The following is a 20,742-nucleotide window of genomic DNA, read 5'->3' on the forward strand; positions in this document are numbered from 1 at the left end:
TAGGCAAAAATGTCGTCACAACGTGGCAGAAGCCTGTACTGTTCTTTGTTTTGAATTATAAAGAGTCTGTGAAAGGGAGCTATTGAATCAGTTCAGTGTTGAGGTGAGTGAAGTTATCCACACTGGTTCAAAAGCCTGATGGTTGTAGGGTGATGTCTATTCCTGAACCTGGTGGTGTGGGACCTAAGGCTTCCATACCTCCTGCCTGATGGCAGCAGCGAGAAGAGAGCATGCCTGGATGGTGGAGGTCCTTAATGATGGATGCTGCTTTCTTATGGCAAGGAAATATTTCTATATTCTCTAGAGGTTTAGACTATGTACAGCAGGGAACTCTAAAGCATAGATGAAGGATCTCGGCCTAAAACATTGACTGTTTATTCCTTTCCTTAGATGCCACGTGACTTGATGAGTTCCTCCAGTGTTTTGTGCCTGATGCTTTGTGTTTTCTTCATTGTTCAGAAATCAAGCTCTCATCAGGGGGTTGATATTGTAAACTTCTCCAAACAATTTAGGTATTTTCACATTGTACAAAGGATTGGTATCCTTTGGTTGGTGGTTGCTCACGGCTGGAACAGTGAGAAACAGGGCACAGCAAGTCTGCAAGCATCTGGGGAGAGAGAAGCACCGAGTCTTATCAGTCTTGGCAACAGTGTGACCACCTTGACTACCTTGCATTAAAATGGGCCTCTCTGTTCTTGTATTTACTTACTGTTCAGTTTATGCTTTTCTTGTGAATGCTATTGTAAGTAAGCTTTTCATTGCTCCTGTGCATACACGTGCACTCAGTGGTAATTTTATTATGTATCTCCTGTACCTAATAAAGTGGCCATTGAGTGTGTGTTTGTGGTCTTCTGCTGCTGTAGCCCATCCACTTCAAGGTTCGATGTGTTGTGCGTTCAGAGATGCTCTTCTGCACACCACTGTTGTAACTTGTAGTTATTTAAGGTACTGTCGCCTTCCTCTTAGTTTGAACCAGTCTGGCCATTCTCCTGACCTCTCTCATTAACGAAGCAATTTCACCCTCAGAACTGCCACTCACTGGATGTATTTTTGCACCATCCTCTGTAAACTCTTAGAGGTGTTGTGTGTGAAAATCTCAGATCAGCAGTTTCTGAGATACTCAAACCACACCAGCAATCATTCCATGGTCAGTCACTCTGATCACATTTCTCCCCCATTCTGATGATTGATCTGAACAACACTGAACCTCTTGACCATGTCTGTATGCTTTCATGCATTGAGTTGCTGCCAGATGATTGGCTGATTTGATATTTGCTTTAGCTAGGTGTACAAGTATAGCTAATAAAGTAGTCACTGACTATATGTACTTAATGATGCAGCTGAAAGTATGCCTTTCATTGTATCTTTATCTTGCAGCTGTGCACAGGACAATAAACGCGACTTGATTCTGTCCATATACAGTTAAACCTTGAGGAAAAGAAAAATAATCTGTTGGGGAAATATTCCTAGCAGTTTAGGAACAAACCTGTTGGAGCCACTTCATAAATAACCAATCTTGCAGAATTTTACTTTTGTTTCACAGAGGAGTGCTGCTGCCAAAAGTGTCACTGTTAAATGCAGAATTCCATTTTCCAACAGCCAATATAACTAAACACCACTAGACACTCCCTCCGTCTTTCCACTAGCACCCCCCACCCCCCACAATTGAGCAGAAGATACAAAAATCTGAAAACACCATGTGCCCTTGTACGATAAGATGGCCTCTTGACCTGACAGTCTAACTGATCATGGCCTTTGCCCTTTACTGTCAGCCTGCACTACACCTTTGACTGTAATTTTATTCTCATTCTCTCTTCCCTTGTATACCTTAGCATACTGCTCTGTTGAAATCTGTATGGTTGGCTTGTAGAAGCTTTTCCAGTGTCTCAATACGTGTGACAATAATATACCAATAACAAAATGCCATTTCCTCCATCTGGGAGTGGCAGAGTAGTGTAGTGGCTAGCTGTGCCCCCTTGGCTTCCTAGTCTTGGCTAGCACTCATTCTCAACCAATGTCACCAGGAGCTGAAAATTAAAGTAAATTTATTAACAAAGTACGCAGACCATACACAACCTTGAGATTCATCTTCTTGCAGGCACCCGCAGAACAAAGAAACACAACAGAATCCACATAAAAACACAAAGACCGACAGACATCCAGACATCCAACGTCGAAGATGTCAAATCATACAAATAATAAAAAAGTAATCAAGTAACACATAGAACAGGAGCTTTACAGTCTGTGAAAGTGAGTCCACAGGCTGTAAAGCCCATCCAGGAGCCCAGTGGCTGCAGGGCAACATACAACTCCCGAAACTGGCAGCTTGGCACCCCAAGATTCCTGAACCTCCCGCACAATGGAGTAATGAGAAGAAAGGAAAGCTGACCGAAGGCAGACAGATGACCCTAAACACCAGTCTGGGGTCTCAAAGCTTTAATTTGGATTGAAGTCCATCCCAGCCATGGCCAACCTCCGTCTTTAAGGTGCCATAACTGCATTCCCGAGAGTCAAGTTCGTCACATCCTTCAAAAGATTGCCTAATCCCTAGTTCGTTTAATCAGTTCAAAAGTACATTTCTTAAACGGAAGCTTTAGGCTGCAGATTCAGAAGTATATCTAATAGGTTTGTGAACTGCCTGCAAAACGTTGCTGTAGGTTATGTTGGTGCCAGAAGCACAGCAACACCTACGGGCTGCCCCCAGCACATCCTTGGACTAAGTTGCTATTGCTCACCTCATTGTTACCTGGGAAACCTTACTGTGCACAAAGTGGTGATCCCTTTTCTCTAAAAGAGGTGTCTCCCACCTCTCACCTTATGTCGGTAGCTTATAATGTAGGTGTTCAAAATCAACATTCTTAGTGTTACCAAAACACAAAGCAAACATCCTCAATTTCAACTGAATCCGTCAAAAAGTTAATTACAGAATAAGCCCGGTAAGAACCAGCCAAGCTGAAGTTATACAACAGGCAGCATCTACAGAGAGGAATACAGAGTTGATATTTTGGACCAAGATCCTTCATGCCAATCATGTTTAGCTGATGCTGTTGCTTATGTTAGTGTGTTGGCGCTGGAATGTGTGGCAACAATTGCGGGCTGTCTCCCTGCACATCCTTAGGTTGTGTTGGTTTTTAATGCCAACAGCATGTCACTGTATGTTTCGATGTTCATGTGATAAGTAAGTTAATTTCAATCTAAATGCTGCTGATTCGATGCCTGTGGGTCTAAACCCAGAAAATCGTTACCTGAAAGCTCCGTAAATGCAGTTTCGTCAGGAGGGGTCTGGTGGTTTGAGGTGCTCGTCACCACACGATGCTGCAGGAACTCAGGTCAGGCAGCATCTATGGAGAGGAATAAACATCCGACAGTTCAGGACAAGACCCTTCAAGCCCTGATGAGGGGTCTCGCCTGAAATGTCAACTCTTTATTCCTATCAACACTGCCTGGCCTGCTGAGTTCCTCAGTATTTTGTGTGTGTGTGTTGCTCTGCATTTCCAGCATCTGCAGAATCTCATGTGTTTATGAATTTATATGTTACTTGGAGTTAAGGAGATTATTAATCAATTACAAATCTCAGCTGCAGCACAATTTTACCAACCATCTTCAGTAAAACCCTGGGCCTTTTTTCATCTTTCATTACAGTAAATATTCAATAATCCTTTGAAATAGATAGAATATTTTATTACAACAAATAGGTTTGTCAGCCCTACGAACGTGTTTATGTCTGTACAGTTGTGGTATATAAACAATATTTCTCCTAGAATATACGGTTACTTTTACAATAAACGAAAAATGCTTTAATAGATTCGCTCTCTCACGTTGTTTTCAGTGTTTGTTACCAAAAGAAACAGTAATCAGCCAGACAACTGCTACAGTTTAAATTTTATTACCATTTGCTGCACACATCAAACATCAATAATCTTAAAAGAGAAAGGATTTACCTTGCTTCAACCCACCCTGGCTGGATTTCAAAACTTTTATTTTGTGCCAATTATGGGTGCTGACCGCTTCTGCCACTAGGTTACTTTCAGTGAGTTCTTATGTTAATCCCACAATGACTATGTCCCAATTAGTTCTCTAATGAGGAAGCTGGAAGCCACCAGTTTAACATCAGCTTCCCAACAGAACTGGAGGGAACAGGGCGAGGCTGATCTGTCAACCTGCATCTCAAAATGTTCTTCCCCGCATCTTGAAGATGAGTATTTTTGGGGATAAGGCTTTACAGTGGATAATTGTTACAAGCATTGCTCTGCATTGAATAGGCCTTGTTTCTGCAGGGTTCAGGTGTAAGGGGAGGAGGAAATCTGAGCAGAAACCGTTTCTTGCTCCATATTCCAGCAGCAAGGAGCACCTTGAATAGCAAACAGAAGTGGGGACTCATTGAGGTATCTTTGAATAATGCCTTGTGTGATATCAATCAATAACACTGGCTATGCATCAAGTTGGGTTTGGTGACTCACCAAATTAACCAACAGACTATGTAAAGGGAATAACCCACTCGGCCTCCTAAGGCAGCAACCTTATTTTGGGCACAACTTCGTATGGCTTAAGACATTGTTTGACGCTCTTGGAGTACCCATTACCCTATTAATATTTGCTACATGAGGTATAGAAGAATTAAGAAAAAAAGGTTTCAAAACAACAAAATACTGCTCTAAAGAGTGAATTTTTACTCTTAGGCTGTGATATTGGTTGGTGGCAGTAGAGGTGCCTGGACTGTCATAACAATCAGTGGATAAACTCATGGGCCAGCTGTGTGCTGCACACTTCTCCATACAGCTCACTAGCTGCCTCTTGTGGAGGTGCTCAAGGCCTGCAGCCAGACAGCATGGAGCTTTTCAGAAAAATTCAAACGTTCACTCTCTCAGAGCTGCCAGGCTTCCCCGGCAATTAAGCTGACACATAAGGTGAGTGTCAGAGTTTTGATCACCCAACACCTAGGGTACAGGGTTGATTGAGGAAATTTCCCAAATTATGGACAGAACTTAACTTGCAACCTTCCTTGGGTTTCTGCAGCACTGGTTTCTCCAGAACTTTGCTACGTCAATATGAAACTCCAGAACAATTCTCATTTCGTGAGCGAATTTTAACGAAATCAGCACATCCTCAACATTGGCTTCAGCCACTGATGGGCCTTTTAAGTAACAGAATAATTTAATGTAGCGTGTCAGAGAAGACATCTTTTTCCCATCATTTGCAAAGGATGGCATAGATTTTAGCACTGCACCAGGGCAACAAGGTGCTGAACTATAGAAGTTTTTGGGGAAGGCTACCAAAATTAACAACCAGACCATGATAAGTGAAATTCCACTTCATGAGTCATGCTATCATTTGCTTCAGGAAATGTTCTTCACCCAGCTGCCCCCGTCAACACATTACTTCCTCCCCTGCAGTGAAGCACAAGCTGCGAACACATTTGCAGTTGGCTGGACAGAACATGTGGCTTGTTCTACAGTTGGCTGCTAGTTTTCAAATAAGAAAGTGCAATTTCTTTATGGTCCTATTAGCTTTAAGCCTCTTTAGTAGAAAAATTCATCGCATACTCAAGATTGGGATTTGTATCTCCCTCCTGGCTTTTATGGGATGTTCGTCCATCTTCCCAGCCACTGCAACCCCCCCCCGCCCGCCTCAACACCCCACAAACCGAGCTCTGGCCAAACTGCTCAGCACCAACATGAGGTACAGAAAGAAGTTGGTGGTGAGAATCCAGGCTTACTGTATGGGAGTTTGCCAACCACAAAGCTCAACGCTGACCAGCAAACCGTTATGTTGCAATCAGGCAACCAACCACTCTTAAGGCGAATGGGCTAAGCATTCTACTGTGCTCTGAATGTCTGTGATTCCAAAAGCACCAGGAACAATTTCACTACTCGCTTATAAGATCTTTTGGAATCCAGCCAATCATGGGCATGGAAGATCAAGTCCATCTCTTCCTAAAACATCATTTTGCACAAAAAAAGTTTTCTCCATTATGAAAATATAGATAGCTCACCATTTAATATTTAACACTGATCAGCTCATGGCATCAAAGACCCCAAAAGTTTGAAACAGTCACCAAGGTAGAAACCATATGAATTACGTGAAGCATTTTCTTTAAATAAAAATAGATGAACTATAGATGTTGATCACAGCTGTACTGCTACTGGGTTGAAGGTACCTATCTTGAAAGCCAGTGTCCAGACACTGGTTACTTGCCTTTGGCCAAGGCAGAGGAATCTACAGATGTACTCCACAACACCCGCGGCCCCCCCCCCCCCAAAGTACTGGAAGAGTATAACCCTTGCCTGCCAAAGGGCAAATGTAACATCCTTCTGGCTTCTCTCACAGGAGGGCAGCCATCAACTTTTTTTTTTGGCTTCATCTTGATGCTTAAACACAACTCAAGTTGGAAGAGCCGTGCACGAGTAGAATTCCTTTTTTGAAAAAAAAATGTTGCAAGGTGGGAATGTTCAGCCTCAAACACAACCTCGGTCCAGTTCCCTGAAGTAGCATCACTGTTAAAGCTTATAAGTACCTAATGGGCAGAACATCATCCTCTCCACACTGTTGTGGCTGGAACTCTCTATACAAGCAGCAAAGCAAGAATTCTCACTGGGGGAAGGGGGAGGAGGTACATATGTGAGTAAGTGAGTGAGTCTGTGTGTCTGTGTGTGCGTGTGCGTGTGTGTGTGCCAACATGCTGATCTTAAATACAAACATTTTGGTGATTTGATTCAATACAAATGCCTATTTTGTAGCCCGCAGAGGAAGTGACCTGTTGGACGGGTAAGATGTGTTGGCGGTTAACCCCGTGTTTTTTCTGTTTCAGTTTTACTGGCTTTAAATAAAAAATGTACATCTAATGGCAAAATTAAGCAGCCCAGTTCACTTACCTCCTGCAAATGCAAATTTGTCCTAGTCCCTTCCAAGATATTGAGAATTTTAGAATCAGTTTAATTTGTCCCAAACGGGTCACTTTTACTGTACATAAAAGAATTGGGATTCTGTGGATTTTAATTGCCAGATACATCAAAGAATGAAAGGAAGGTAAGAAATGACATTAATCACTGGATTAAGACCCTGCAGATTCATGCACTAGAGGGCCTTAATCAAGTGATAAACCTCTACACTAATTTGTCCACAGCAGACTAGGATCTGAGGGACAGCATAAAGACTACTGGCCTCTCAGTGTGATCTTCGTTTCAATAACATTGATTGTGGAGAGACACAAATACATTTGGATCCATGAAGATTGGAGACCAGTAGTTCTGCTTAACTAAGCAGATAAATTCCACTACAGCATTCAGTCTTACGATTTACCTGAACCATCCTATCACTTGTATTAGAGAGAGAACATTTGTGTTCTCTTTATGAACTATCTGACTCGTGATGGGGAACAACGCTCTGTCCACACGCACACACTGTTAGAAACAAACATTTCCTTGGATTCCATGAGCTGAGTTATATATATTGTATTGCTGGTTTATAATAACTCTTTTTTTTCCCTTGCCCACCCTTCCTCCCCCTCCCACCTCCCGACACCTTGCCCGCCCCTCCCAATCCCCTCCCCCCTCATTTCTTTGTCAAATCAGTGCAGCCGAGAGGTTGCCCCGGGAAGGTGAAGCTCTTGACGGCTTCGGCGGCGATTCTCTGCTTCGGCGGCGGAGAGTGTAGAGACCAGCTCCCAAACCGGAGTGGGCACGGTCCAGGAGTTTCATTCAGGGTGCACCGAGAAGGACCTTCCTCATTGCACTCTACAGTGCTACCTAAGAAGGGAGGAAAGAAAGAAACAAATTAATTCATGTTCCACCTGGTGTTTTAATATCCAGTGGTCTCTTACGGACTCATGTCAAAATAATGGTTTGTGAGAACAAGCTGCCAGTTAAAAATTAAACATTTAAAACTCAAAACAAAATAGATTCTGAGGGATAACTTGGTCTTAGACTCTCACCCCAAAAGGTGTCTCACCATTTTCCCAGAAACACCATGAAAACACCAATCCCGAGGAACAGAAAATGGTGGATGCAGCCCAGTCCATCACAGGCAAAGCCCTCGCCACTACTAAGCACATTTACAAGGAGCGCTGCACAAAAAAAGTAGCATCTATCATCAAGGACCCCCACCAAAAGTGCCATATGCTCTCCTCATTGTTGCCATCAGGTTAGGAGGTACAGGAGCCTAGATCCCACATCAACAGGTTCAGGAACAGTTATTACCCTACAACAATCAAGCTCCTGAGCTGGGTGTGGATATCATCACTCACCTTAACTCAGAACTGATTCCACACCTCACACTCATTTTCAAGGTCTGTACATTTTGTACAGAAGTTTTCATGTTGTGTTTTACAACGTTGAATCACAGTGGATTTAATCTGAGTTTTTTTTACACTGACCAACTGAAAAAGACTCATATCAAAGTGAAAACAGATGGCCACAAGTGATCTAAATTAATTACAAATATAAAACACAAAATAATTGATTGCATAAGTATTCACCCCCTTCAAGTCAGTATTTAGTAGACGCAACTTTGGCAGCAATTACAGTCTGTGTGGATAGGTCTCTATCAGCTTTTCACATCTGGACACTGCAATCTTTACCCTTTCTTCTTTACAAAACTGCTCAAACTCTGTCAGATTGCATGGAGATCATGAGTGAACAGCCCTTTTCAAATCCAGCCACAAATTCTCAGTTGGATTGAGGTTTGCGGCGCAGGGTGATGCAGATGCAGGCACACCCAGCCCTGAGACACCAGGCAAGGTCACTGATTCCAAACAATTGGTTTATTGATCATTATAAAATGTCCCTCTGGCACCTCCCACTCCCTTACCATTTTCCCAACCAAGACCCTCCTCTCTCTGCCCCCTTCCCACTCTCAGTCCACAACAGAGACCCATATCCAAATCAGGTTTATTATCACTTGCACGTCATGAAACTTGTTTTTGTCGGCAGCAGTACAGTGCAATACATGCAATTACTATAGTACTGTGCAAAGGTCTTGGGCACCTTGGCTACATATATGTGTCTAAGACTTTTACATGGTACTCTATTTCTTCATTTACCTGCAATGCCTGTAAGAAGATGAATCTCAGTATAGTATATGGTGACATGTACGTACATTAAAAAGTTTAGACCATAAGACATAGGCGCAGAATTAGACTATTCAGCCCATCGAGTCTGCTCCACCATTCCATCATGGCAGATTCTGGATCCCACTGAACCCCATACACCAGTCTTCTCGCCATATCCTTTGACCCTGACAAATCAGGGTCAGGGTAATGTGAGTTGCCTTAATGACTATTGTCCAGTTGCACTCACACCTACAATGATGAAATGCTTTGAGAGGTTGGTCATGACTAGACCAAACTCCTACCCCAGCAAGGACCTGGACCCATTGTAATTTGCCTATCGCCGCAATTTGTTAACAGCAGATGCAATTTCAATGGCTCTTCACACTGGACAACACAAACACCTACGTCAGGATGCTGTTCATCAACTCTAGCTCAGCATTTAATACCATCATTCCCACAGTCCTGATTGAGAAGAAACAGAACCTGGACCTCTGTACCTCCCTCTGCAATTGGATCCTCAACTTCCTAACTGGAAGATCACAATCTGTGTGGATTGGTGATAACATCTCCTCCTCGCTGACGATCAACGCTGGTGCACCTCAGAGGAATGTGCTCAGCCCACTGCTCTACTCTCTCTATACCCTTGACTATGTGGCTAAGCATAGCTCAAATACGGTCTATAAATTTGCTGATGATACAACCATTGTTGGTAGAATCTCAGGTGGTGACGAGAGGGCGTACAGGAGTGAGATATGCCAACTAGTGGAGTGGTGTTGCAGCAACAACCTGACACTCAACGTCAGTAAGACGAAAGAGCTGTTTGTGAACTTCAGGAAGGGTAATCCTCATAGAGGGATCAGAAGTGGAGAGAGTGAGCAGTTTCAAGTTCCTAGGTGTCAATGTCTCTGAGGATCTAACCTGGTCCCAACATATCAATGCAGTTGTAAAGAAGGCAAGACAGCGACTACACTTCATTAGGAATTTGAAGAGATTTGATATGTCAACAAATACACTCAAAAACGTCTATAGATGTAATGTGGAGAGCATTCTGACAGGCTGCATAGGGTTGTAAATTTAGTTGGCTCCATCTTGGGTACTAACTTACAAAGTACCCAGGACATCTTCAAGGAGCAGTGTCTCAGTAAGGCAGCATCCATTATTAAGGACCTCCAGCACCCAGGGCATGCCCTTTTCTCACTGTTACCATCTGGTAGGAGGTACAGAAGCCTGAAGGCACACACTTAGTGACTCAGGAACAGCTTCTTCCCCTCTGCCATCTGATTCCTAAGTGGACATTGAACCCTTGAACACCACCTCACTTTTTAAAAAATATATATCATTTCTGGTTTCTTTTTGCACAATTTTTAATCTATTCAATATATGTATACTGTAATTTATTTACTTATTTATTATTATTTTCTTTGAACTGCTGCCACTAAGTTAACAAAATTCACAACACATGCTGGTGATAATAAACCTGATTCTGATTCACAAAGCTATCAACTTCTGCCTTAAATATACCCACAGACTTGGCCTCTGCCGCAGAGCATTCCATAGATTCACCACTCTCTGGCTAAAAAATTCCTCCTTACCTCTGTTCTAAAAGCTCGCCCTTCAATTTTGAGGTTGTGCCCTCTAGTTCTGGATACCCCCATCATAGGAAACATCCTCTGCGCATCCACCCTATCTAGTCCTTTCAAACTTTGGTAGGATTCAATGAGATCCCCCCTGCATTCTTCTAAATTCCAGTGAGTATAGGCCCAAAGCTGCCAAACACTTCTCATATTTTCTTTCCCTTTGACTTTACCTTATATTACTACCACCATATCTCCTGAGAACTGACAAACAGACTGTGAAAGGAAGAGAAGGCATACATTTAAAAGAAATTTGCAGATAAGGCTACAGATTACAAGAATATAAAACCAAAGGCTTTGGTGAAATGCATTGTTTGCATTAAATCAAATCAGTGAAGATCGTGCTGAAGGGCAGCCTCTGAATGTCACCACACTTCTGGCGCTAACATAGCACACCCACAACTCACTAACTCTTGCCCCATGTGTCTTTGGAATGTGGGAGGAAACCAGAGTGTCCGAAAGACACTCATGTGATCACAGGGAGAATTCATGAACTCCTTACAGACAGTGGCAGGAATTGAACCCTGATCTTACAGAGCTGGCACAGTGGAGCATTGTGGTAACTGTTACACTGCCAATTTAAGCAGGATCGTATTCACAGCAGCTGCTTTAATGTTACTGGATCTCCAGGAGAACAGATTCTGTGTTATTGCTGGGAGAGTTGGCAGGGTAATCAATGGAGAACTTAAAAGTTCTAGAGTTAGAACTTGATACTCAGATTTTTGGGGCAGTGTAAAATGTTCATACTCCAAAATTCTACCGAATGGGTGTAGACCAGCTTCTTTATCTCAGTGAAATTTAAGAAACTCTTAGATAGGCACAGTCTTAGAAAGAAAGTTATGTAGGAGGGAAGAGTTAGATTGATTTTAGAGTAGGTTGAAAGTCCAGCACAAAAGTAGTACGGTACTGTAATGTTATTTGTTCTAAACTCCACTGTAGGGTGTAAACACATGCGACTTTGCTGGGGTTTGAAAGAGAAAGCTGGCCCAAACTAAACTGGGAGATGTACTTGGAAACCAACACCTTACCTCTCAAAGTCCAACCTTACATCCTGGTTGTGAGAGGTGAATTGCTGTGGAAACGGGTAAGGTTAGCCAACAGCTCTGCTGAAGCCCTACAGGTCAAGCCCCTGTACAGTGGATACAATGGATTACAGAAACAGAAACATTGATGAGCTCCAACCATACCATTGACATTGTGAGAAGAACGCAGGGAAAGTCATCAGGATCCCATCAGGGGGATGGGAACCGGTGCAGAGAGACAGAGGGGTGTAAAGTGAGGGTAGAAGCAAAAAGTACTAAGGAGAAAAGTAAAAGTGGCAGGCCGACAAATCCAGGGCAAGCATTAAAAAGGGCCACTTTTCAACATAAATGTATAAGGGCTAAGAGAGTTGTAAAAGAGCGCCTGAAGGCTTTGTGTGTCAATGCAAGGAGCATTCGTAATAAGGTGGATGAATTGAAAGTGCAGATTGTTATTAATGATTATGATATAGTTGGGATCACAGAGACATGGCTCCAGGGTGACCAAGGATGGGAGCTCAACGTTCAGGGATATTCAATATTCAGGAGGGATAGACATGAAGGAAGGGGAGGTGGGGTGGCGTTGCTGGTTAAAGAAGAGATTAACGCAATAGAAAGGAAGGACATAAGCCGGGAAGATGTGGAATCGATATGGGTAGAGCTGCGTAACACTAAGGGGCAGGAGACGCTGGTGGGAGTTTTGTACAGGCCACCTAACAGTAGTAGTGAGGTCGGAGATGGTATTAAACAGGAAATTAGAAATGTGTGCAATAAAGGAACAGCAGTTATAATGGGTGACTTCAATCTACATGTAGATTGGGTGAACCAAATTGGTAAAGGTGCTGAGGAAGAGGATTTCTTGGAATGTATGCGGGATGGTTTTCTGAACCAACATGTCGAGGAACCAACTAGAGAGCAGGCTATTCTGGACTGGGTTTTGAGCAATGAGGAAGGGTTAATTAGCAATCTTGTCGTGAGAGGCCCCTTGGGTAAGAGTGACCATAATATGGTGGAATTCTTCATTAAGATGGAGAGTGCCGTAGTTAATTCAGAAACAAAGGTTCTGAACTTAAAGAGGGGTAACTTTGAAGGTATGAGACGTGAATTAGCTAAGATAGACTGGCAAATGACACTTAAAGGATTGATGGTGGATATGCAATGGCAAGCATTTAAAGGTTGCATGGATGAACTACAACAATTGTTCATCCCAGTTTGGCAAAAGAATAAATCAAGGAAGGTAGTGCACCCGTGGCTGACAAGAGAAATTAGGGATAGTATCAATTCCAAAGAAGGAGCATACAAATTAGCCAGAGAAAGTGGCTCACCTGAGGACTGGGAGAAATTCAGAGTTCAGCAGAGGAGGACAAAGGGCTTAATTAGGAAGGGGAAAAAAGATTATGAGAGAAAACTGGCAGGGAACATAAAAACTGACTGTAAAAGCTTTTATAGATATGTAAAAAGGAAAAGACTGGTAAAGACAAATGTTGGTCCCCTACAGACAGAAACAGGTGAATTAATTATGGGGAGCAAGGACATGGCAGACCAATTGAATAATTACTTTGGTTCTGTCTTCACTAAGGAGGACATAAATAATCTTCCAGAAATAGTAGGGGACAGAGGGTCCACTGAGATGGAGGAACTGAGCGAAATACATGTTAGTAGGGAAGTGGTGTTAGGTAAATTGAAGGGATTGAAGGCAGATAAATCCCCAGGGCCAGATGGTCTGCATTCTAGAGTGCTTAAGGAAGTAGCCCAAGAAATAGTGGATGCATTAGTGATAATTTTTCAAAACTCGTTAGATTCTGGACTAGTTCCTGAGGATTGGAGGGTGACTAATGTAACCCCACTTAGCCTAACGTCGGTGGTGGGGAAACTGCTGGAGTCAGTTATCAAAGATGTGATAACAGCACATTTGGAAAGCGGTGAAATCATCAGACAAAGTCAGCATGGATTTGTGAAAGGAAAATCATGTCTGACGAATCCCATAGAATTTTTTGAGGATGTAACTAGTAGGGTGGATAGGGGAGAACCAATGGATGTGGTATATTTGGATTTTCAAAAGGCTTTTGACAAGGTCCCACACAGGAGATTAGTGTGCAAACTTAAAGTACACGGTATTGGGGGTAAGGTATTGATGTGGATGGAGAATTGGTTAGCAGACAGGAAGCAAAGAGTGGGAATAAACGGGACCTTTTCAGAATGGCAGGCAGTGACTAGTGGGGTACCGCAAGGCTCAGTGCTGGAACCCCAGTTGCTTACAATATATATTAATGACTTGGATGAGGGAATTAAATGCAGCATCTCCAAGTTTGCGGATGACACGAAGCTGGGTGGCAGTGTTAGCTGTGAGGAGGATGCTAAGAGGATGCAGAGTGACTTGGATAGGTTGGGTGAGTGGGCAAATTCATGGCAGATGCAATTTAATGTGGATAAATGTGAAGTTATCCACTTTGGTGGCAAAAATAGGAAAACAGATTATTATCTGAATGGTGGCCGATTAGGAAAAGGGGAGGTGCAACGAGACCTGGGTGTCATTATACACCAGTCATTGAAAGTGGGCATGCAGGTACAGCAGGCGGTGAAAAAGGCGAATGGTATGCTGGCATTTATAGCAAGAGGATTCGAGTACAGGAGCAGGGAGGTACTACTGCAGTTGTACAAGGCCTTGGTGAGACCACACCTGGAGTATTGTGTGCAGTTTTGGTCCCCTAATCTGACGAAAGACATCCTTGCCATAGAGGGAGTACAAAGAAGGTTCACCAGATTGATTCCTGGGATGGCAGGACTTTCATATGAAGAAAGACTGGATGAACTGGGCTTGTACTCGTTGGAATTTAGAAGATTGAGGGGGGATCTGATTGAAACGTATAAAATCCTAAAGGGATTGGATAGGCTAGATGCAGGAAGATTGTTCCTGATGTTGGGGAAGTCCAGAACGAGGGGTCACAGTTTGAGGATAAAGGGGATGCCTTTTAGGACCGAGATTAGGAAAAACTTCTTCACACAGAGAGTGGTGAATCTGTGGAATTCTCTGCCACAGGAAACAGTTGAGGCCAGTTCATTGGCTGTATTTAAGAGGGAGTTAGATATGGCCCTTGTGGCTACGGGGATCAGGGGGTATGGAGGGAAGGCTGGGGCGGGGTTCTGAGTTGGATGATCAGCCATGATCATAATAAATGGCGGTGCAGGCTCAAAGGGCCGAATGGCCTACTCCTGCACCTATTTTCTATGTTTCTATGTTTCTATGATCCTGCATAGCCAATAACTCTTTTGTTACCAAACTCCATATCTACCTTGGGAACCATGTACCAGGCAAGAAAAGGTAGAAACTGTCAATTCTTGGACTGAGTGAGACAAGACAGACATCTTGTCTGGAGAGACTCGACTGACAGATGGGATAAGTATCATCTACTCAGGCCATCAGAGTAGTGATGCACCACATACATAGGGTGTAGCCTTCATGATGACACCAGAAGCACATTGGGCCATCAGTTCCAGAATTATTACTGCTAGCTTTAAAACCAAATGCAAGAAGATAAAAGCTCAAGTAATCCAATGTTACCCACCAACAAAGAACACTAATGAAGATGATGAAGACGAGTTCTCCAAGACACTCAGGGCAGTCATCAGCAGAGGGATGGCAAAAGACCTGACCATTGCCATAGGAGATTTTACTGCCAAAACAGGCAGAAATAACGCAGGATATGAACAGGTGATGGGGAAACAGTCTCAGAAACATTACCAAAACCAGGGAACGATTTACTGAAACTTGTGCTAACTTCAAGCTACTTATTGCAGGAAGCTTATTCCCATACCAGCAAATATACAAGGCAACATGGATATCATCAAACAAGTTAACAGAGAAACAGATCAACCACGTATACATCTCTAAGTTTTGAAGATCACCCCATGATGTAAGAGTGAAATGTGGTGCAGATGCAAGACCACATCACCATCTTCTGATTACCAAAGTACAAATGAACCTAAAAAGCTGTGCACCACACAATCAGCAACTAAAGTACGATGTGAGCTACCTGAAAAACTAAAGAAATAGCTCAGAGATTTGCCCTCACACTTTCCATGTACTTGAGGGCCTTGATATTGAAGACAAATGGACTACTGTCAAAGAGTCAATAAATGAAACTTGTGAGGAGGTGCTGGGAAAAAGGACATTTGAGCACAAGGAGTGGATTGCACCAGGAACAATGGAAACAATCAACAAGAGGAGAACACTAAAAGGAAAATGCAATAGAAACAGAACTAGGAATGAGAATGTGGAGGCAGAGGGAATATGACAGAGTACTTAGGAAAGTAAGGAGAAACATCAAACGGGACAGGAAAGGGTATATCAACCCCCTTGCATCCCAAGCAGAAGAAGCCTCAGCAAATGGGAATATGAAAAAACTATGCAATGCTACCAAGAAACTAGCTGGCAAATTCAACGAGATCAACGCCCAAGTGAAGAATAAAGATGGAAATGCCCTAACTAAAGAAGACGAACAGCTCCAACATTGGGCACAGTACTTCAACGAGCTTCTGAACAGACCATCTCCTCCAGAATTTCCTTTAATTCCAGAAGCACCAACAGACTTGGATGTCAACTGTGCCTAGTCAACAAAGGAGGAAATCATCCAGGCAATCAAGAGGCTAAAGTCAGGAAAAGCAGCTGGCCCAGACAGTGTACCACCAGAGGCGTTGAAGGCAGACCTAAACTTTCAGCTGATACACTATACAATTTGTTCTGCAACATCTGGGACAAAGAGATGCCACAAGACTGGAAGGAGAGTCACATCATCAAGCTTCCAAAGAAAGGTGATCTATAAGACTGTTAAAAACTACAGAAGTATATCTTTAATGTCTGTGGTTGAACAGTTGCTAAACAGAATTATTCTGCAACACCTTCAACAAGCTGTTGACACAACATTGAAAGACCAGCTTTAAGAAAGATTGCTCCTGCACAGACAAGATAGCTACCTTAAGAATAATCATAGAACAGTCAATCAAATGCAATACATCTCTCTACATCAACTTCACTGACTATGAGAAAGTCTTCGATAACTTACACAGAAACACCTTATGGAAACTCATGAAACATTATGGAACACTCCAGAAATTTATCAATATCATCAACTCTTACAACATGTCACGCAAAGTCATACATGAGGAAAACTGTCAGAAAGCTTCAATGTCAAGACTAGGGAGAAGCAGGAATGTTAGATGGCTCTTTTCCTGTTCTTTTTGGCAATAGACTGGATTATGAAACAGACAAGTGGACGAATGAAACGGAATCCAGTGGACTATTTGGCAGCAACTTGATGACCCGAGGGTCTGCAGGTGACATCGCCCTACTGTTTAGCTCTAACCAACAGATGCAAAAAAAATCAACACTCCTGACCGCTAACTCCACCATGTTGGGTTAAAGACCAAATGTAGCTAAAACAAAAGTGATGAAGATAAACTGTACCAGCAATAGACCCATAGTGATGAGAGATACAATTCTGGAAAAAGCGACCTTCTTTGTCTATCTTGGAAACATCGTGAATATATACACGGTGGAACGGATGAGGATGTCAAAGTCAGGATGAGCAAGGTCAGAGTAGTTTTCAACATCTTGAAGAAAGTGTGGATATCCAGAGTCATATCGAGAAAAAACAAATCAGAATCCTCAACTCAAGTGCTCCTATATGCCTCTGAAACCTGGAGGACAACAAAGAAGACACTACAAAAACTGCAGGCTTTCAGCAACCACTGCCTGAGAAGGATACTAAACATCAGATGGACTGACAAGGTAGCATTATAGGAAATCCAGGAATCCAGAGATACAAATACACAAACAGAAATGGAGGTGGATTAGCCACACCTTGAGGAAGTCAACCAAAAATATCACCAGGAAGACATTAAAATGGAATCCCCAAGGTGAAAAGGGACATCCAAAGAACACATGGAGGAGAGGTGTTGAGGCTGAAATTAGAGAAACTGGCTCAGAACAGAGAATGATGGAGACAGGAGTTCATCGATGGCCTTTGCTTCACTGGGAGCTAAGGGCCCAAGAAGAAGAAGAACTGATACCTTGATGTATCTGTCTGGTAACAAGACTAACTTATGGAGACAGCACACAGTTATGACTATCTTGTGACGTCCAGAGCATGGACAAAGGGAAAGGCACTGAGCAAACAGAATAGATCACAAAATCTTCAAAGGGGTGAACATCGAAGGTAGGGGTTCCTAACATTTTTTTATGCAAAGGACCCCTACTATTAACTGAGGAGTCTGTGGACTCCAGATTGGGAACCCCTAGTCTAAGGGAGTAGAGTTGGTGGATACTGCTTGCACTAATGACCCCAACGGCTCACAGAATGGGGCTATGGAGGAACAAAGTCACAGGTTTTAGCAAGGACCATATTTTCTACTTTTGGTGAGAGATGAGGGCTGAGGCGCATCGGTCAAAAAACTAAATGTCCTTAAAACCCCATGCAATTAGCAATCATTTGTGCAGACAGCACTCATAAAAGCTTCGTGCTTATGCACGGAAAGCCCTCACTTTTTGCGCGGGCTTCTGAGTGAGTGTGCACATTTTTCGTCTCAGTGTGGTTCATTGCTCCTGCAATGTAAGTTGCTCTGCAAATACAGTGGCTAACATGACTCGGTTCACAGCTTCAGAGGTCCATTGCTTTTCAGACCTGAAGATAGGTCTTGGCTCAAAATATCAACAGTTTATTCATTTCCATAGATGCTGCTTGACTGCTGAGTTCCTCCAGCATTTTGTGTGTGTTGTTTTGTAAAGGGTTAATCTTTGTGCTTGCTGAAAATTTCACTACCACTATGGCCTTGAATGTAACTGAACTGGCTGCAGAAGCTTTGATTATTATTAAGGGAACATGAAAGTTAGTTGTACACTGGGGTGGGATTCAGGAAGAGGAAGATTGATTATAATTCGATGGTTTGAGATGGTGTTAATGTATTGGTCCACTGACTTCAGCATTCCACATTAGTGGAGACGGTTTAAAGTAGAGTGTTCAGGGAGCAGCTTTGTCGGGCCCTCACCTCACCAACGGGCTGGTCATGCAGACATCCCACCTCTCCAGGAAGTCTCTGCATATGAATAGTGGCTCCCTGATGCCCGCAAATTATATACAATATGACGGAAATCAATTTTTTTGAGAGCGAGCAAGTGAGAGAGTGTGCGAGTGAGAGAGAGCGTGCGCGAGAGCAAGCAAGAGAGTGAGAGAGAAAGCGAGAGAGAAAGCAAGTGAGAGAGCGAGAAAGCAAGAGCGCGAGAGAGAAAGTGAGAGAGCGAGAAAGCAAGAGCGCGAGAGAGAAAGTGAGAGCACGCGAGCGCGAGAGAGAAAGCAAGAGAGAGCGAGAGCACGTCACGGCAGAATGTTCCAAAAAAATATATATAAAACGTATTTCACCACAGACTATGCTAAAGTGTACCCCTGCCTAATAGGGGTCAAAAATAATGACAGTGTTGCTCGCTGCACTGTTTGCAACAATGACTTTTTTATTGCCCATGGTGGGTTAAGACTGTAAAAGACGTGTTGAGGTGAGTTTGACAGGTGTCATTCGTTCACTAGCATAGCTAGTTATTTCAACCAGCTGGCTAGCTGCTAAGGAGGTACTCTATTGCAGACATCCCACCTCTCCCGGAAGTCTCCCGCAAATTGATGGTGCTACCTCCCTGAAATCAGTTTTTGAAGGGTGGGATGTCTGGGTCATGTACAGCACCACAGATCAAGTGGGTGATGTGCTGTAGTGGGATGGGTCCTCACATGCCGAGATAAGTATTTTGATGTTTGCTCTGTTCTGTCCTAATAAACATAGTTTTGTAGGTCTAAGTAGATATTTATAGCTTATGTCTTTCTATCTTATCAAGTTGAATCTAAGGACCTATTGCTTTAACAAAACACAGGCCCTTCTAGCCAAATGAGCACATGCTGCCCTGATCAATAGCCTATTCTCTTTGGAATGTGGGAAGAAACATCCACGGTCACGTGGAGAACGTACAAACCCCTTAGGCGAACAGAATGGAGGTTCTGTGGATGAGAACCAGGTTCCAGGATGGTACGTTGCCTCCCGGGTGCCAGGGGCCGAGACATTTTGGATTAGATCCACAGCATCCTTAAGTGGGAAGGTGAGCAGCCAGATGTCGTGGTCCGCATTGGTACCAATGACATGGGCAGGAAGGGTGATGAGGTCCTGCAAAGTGAGTTCAGGGAGTTAGGTGCTAAGTTCAAGTACAGGACCTCCATGGATATAATCTCAGGATTGTTACCTGTGCCATGTGCTAGTGAGGCCAGAAAGAGGAAGATCATACAGTTTAACACGTGGCTAAGGAGTTGATGCAAGAGGGAAGGCTTCAGACTTTTGGATCATTGGGCTCTCTTCCAGGGAAGGTGAGACCTGTACAGAAGGGTCGGTTTGCATCTAAACTAGAGGGGGAACTAATATCCTTGCTGAAAGGTTTGCTAATGTTGCACAGCAAGGGGGTGGGGTTAAGCTAAAGTTGCAGGGGTATGGGAACCAGAGCACCAGACAGATTTAGGAGTGGTTGTAGAGAAAAATGTTGTTAAGCCCACATACAAAACCAGGAATCAAAATGCCGAGTATGATGGGGTTAATGTTCTGAGTTACAAATATTTCAATCCAAGAGTATTGTAGGAAAGGTGGATGAGATTAGGCATGGATCAGTACATGGGATAATATCATTGTAGGCATTAGTGTGACTTGGTTGCAAGAGGGGCTGGATAGGCAGCTCAATATTCCGGGGTTCTGCGTTTTAGACATGATAGAGTGGGAGGGATTAAAAGGGGAAGGGTGGCATTACTAGTCACCCAGAGAAAATGTCACGATAACGCTCAGTCAGGACAGACTGGAGAGCTCGGCTAGTGAGGCTTTATGAGCAGAACTGAGGAAAAGAAATGTATGGCCACATAAATGGGATTATATTATAGACCACACAACAGTCCATGGGATTTAGAGGAAAAAATTTGTAAAGATTGCACTGTTGCAAGAAATACAAGGGTGTGATAGTAGGTTATTT

General features: G+C 43.2%; 1 protein-coding gene across 3 annotated transcripts in view; it reads right to left on the reverse strand.

Annotated features, from left to right (window-relative positions):
* Positions 1 to 7,543: 7,543 nt before the first annotated feature.
* Positions 7,544 to 20,742, reverse strand: part of LOC140205017 (serine/threonine-protein phosphatase 6 regulatory subunit 3-like) — a 207,794-nt gene continuing 194,595 nt past the window's right edge. For all 3 annotated transcript variants that reach the window (XM_072272080.1, XM_072272079.1, XM_072272077.1), the window contains one exon: positions 7,544 to 7,745. In XM_072272080.1, the coding sequence (XP_072128181.1) occupies positions 7,742 to 7,745 (4 nt within the window). In that variant the 3' untranslated portion in view covers positions 7,544 to 7,741. The remainder of the gene's footprint in view (positions 7,746 to 20,742) is intronic.

Source organism: Mobula birostris, chromosome 11, assembly GCF_030028105.1.
Source record: "Mobula birostris isolate sMobBir1 chromosome 11, sMobBir1.hap1, whole genome shotgun sequence".
Taxonomy (NCBI): domain Eukaryota; kingdom Metazoa; phylum Chordata; class Chondrichthyes; order Myliobatiformes; family Myliobatidae; genus Mobula; species Mobula birostris.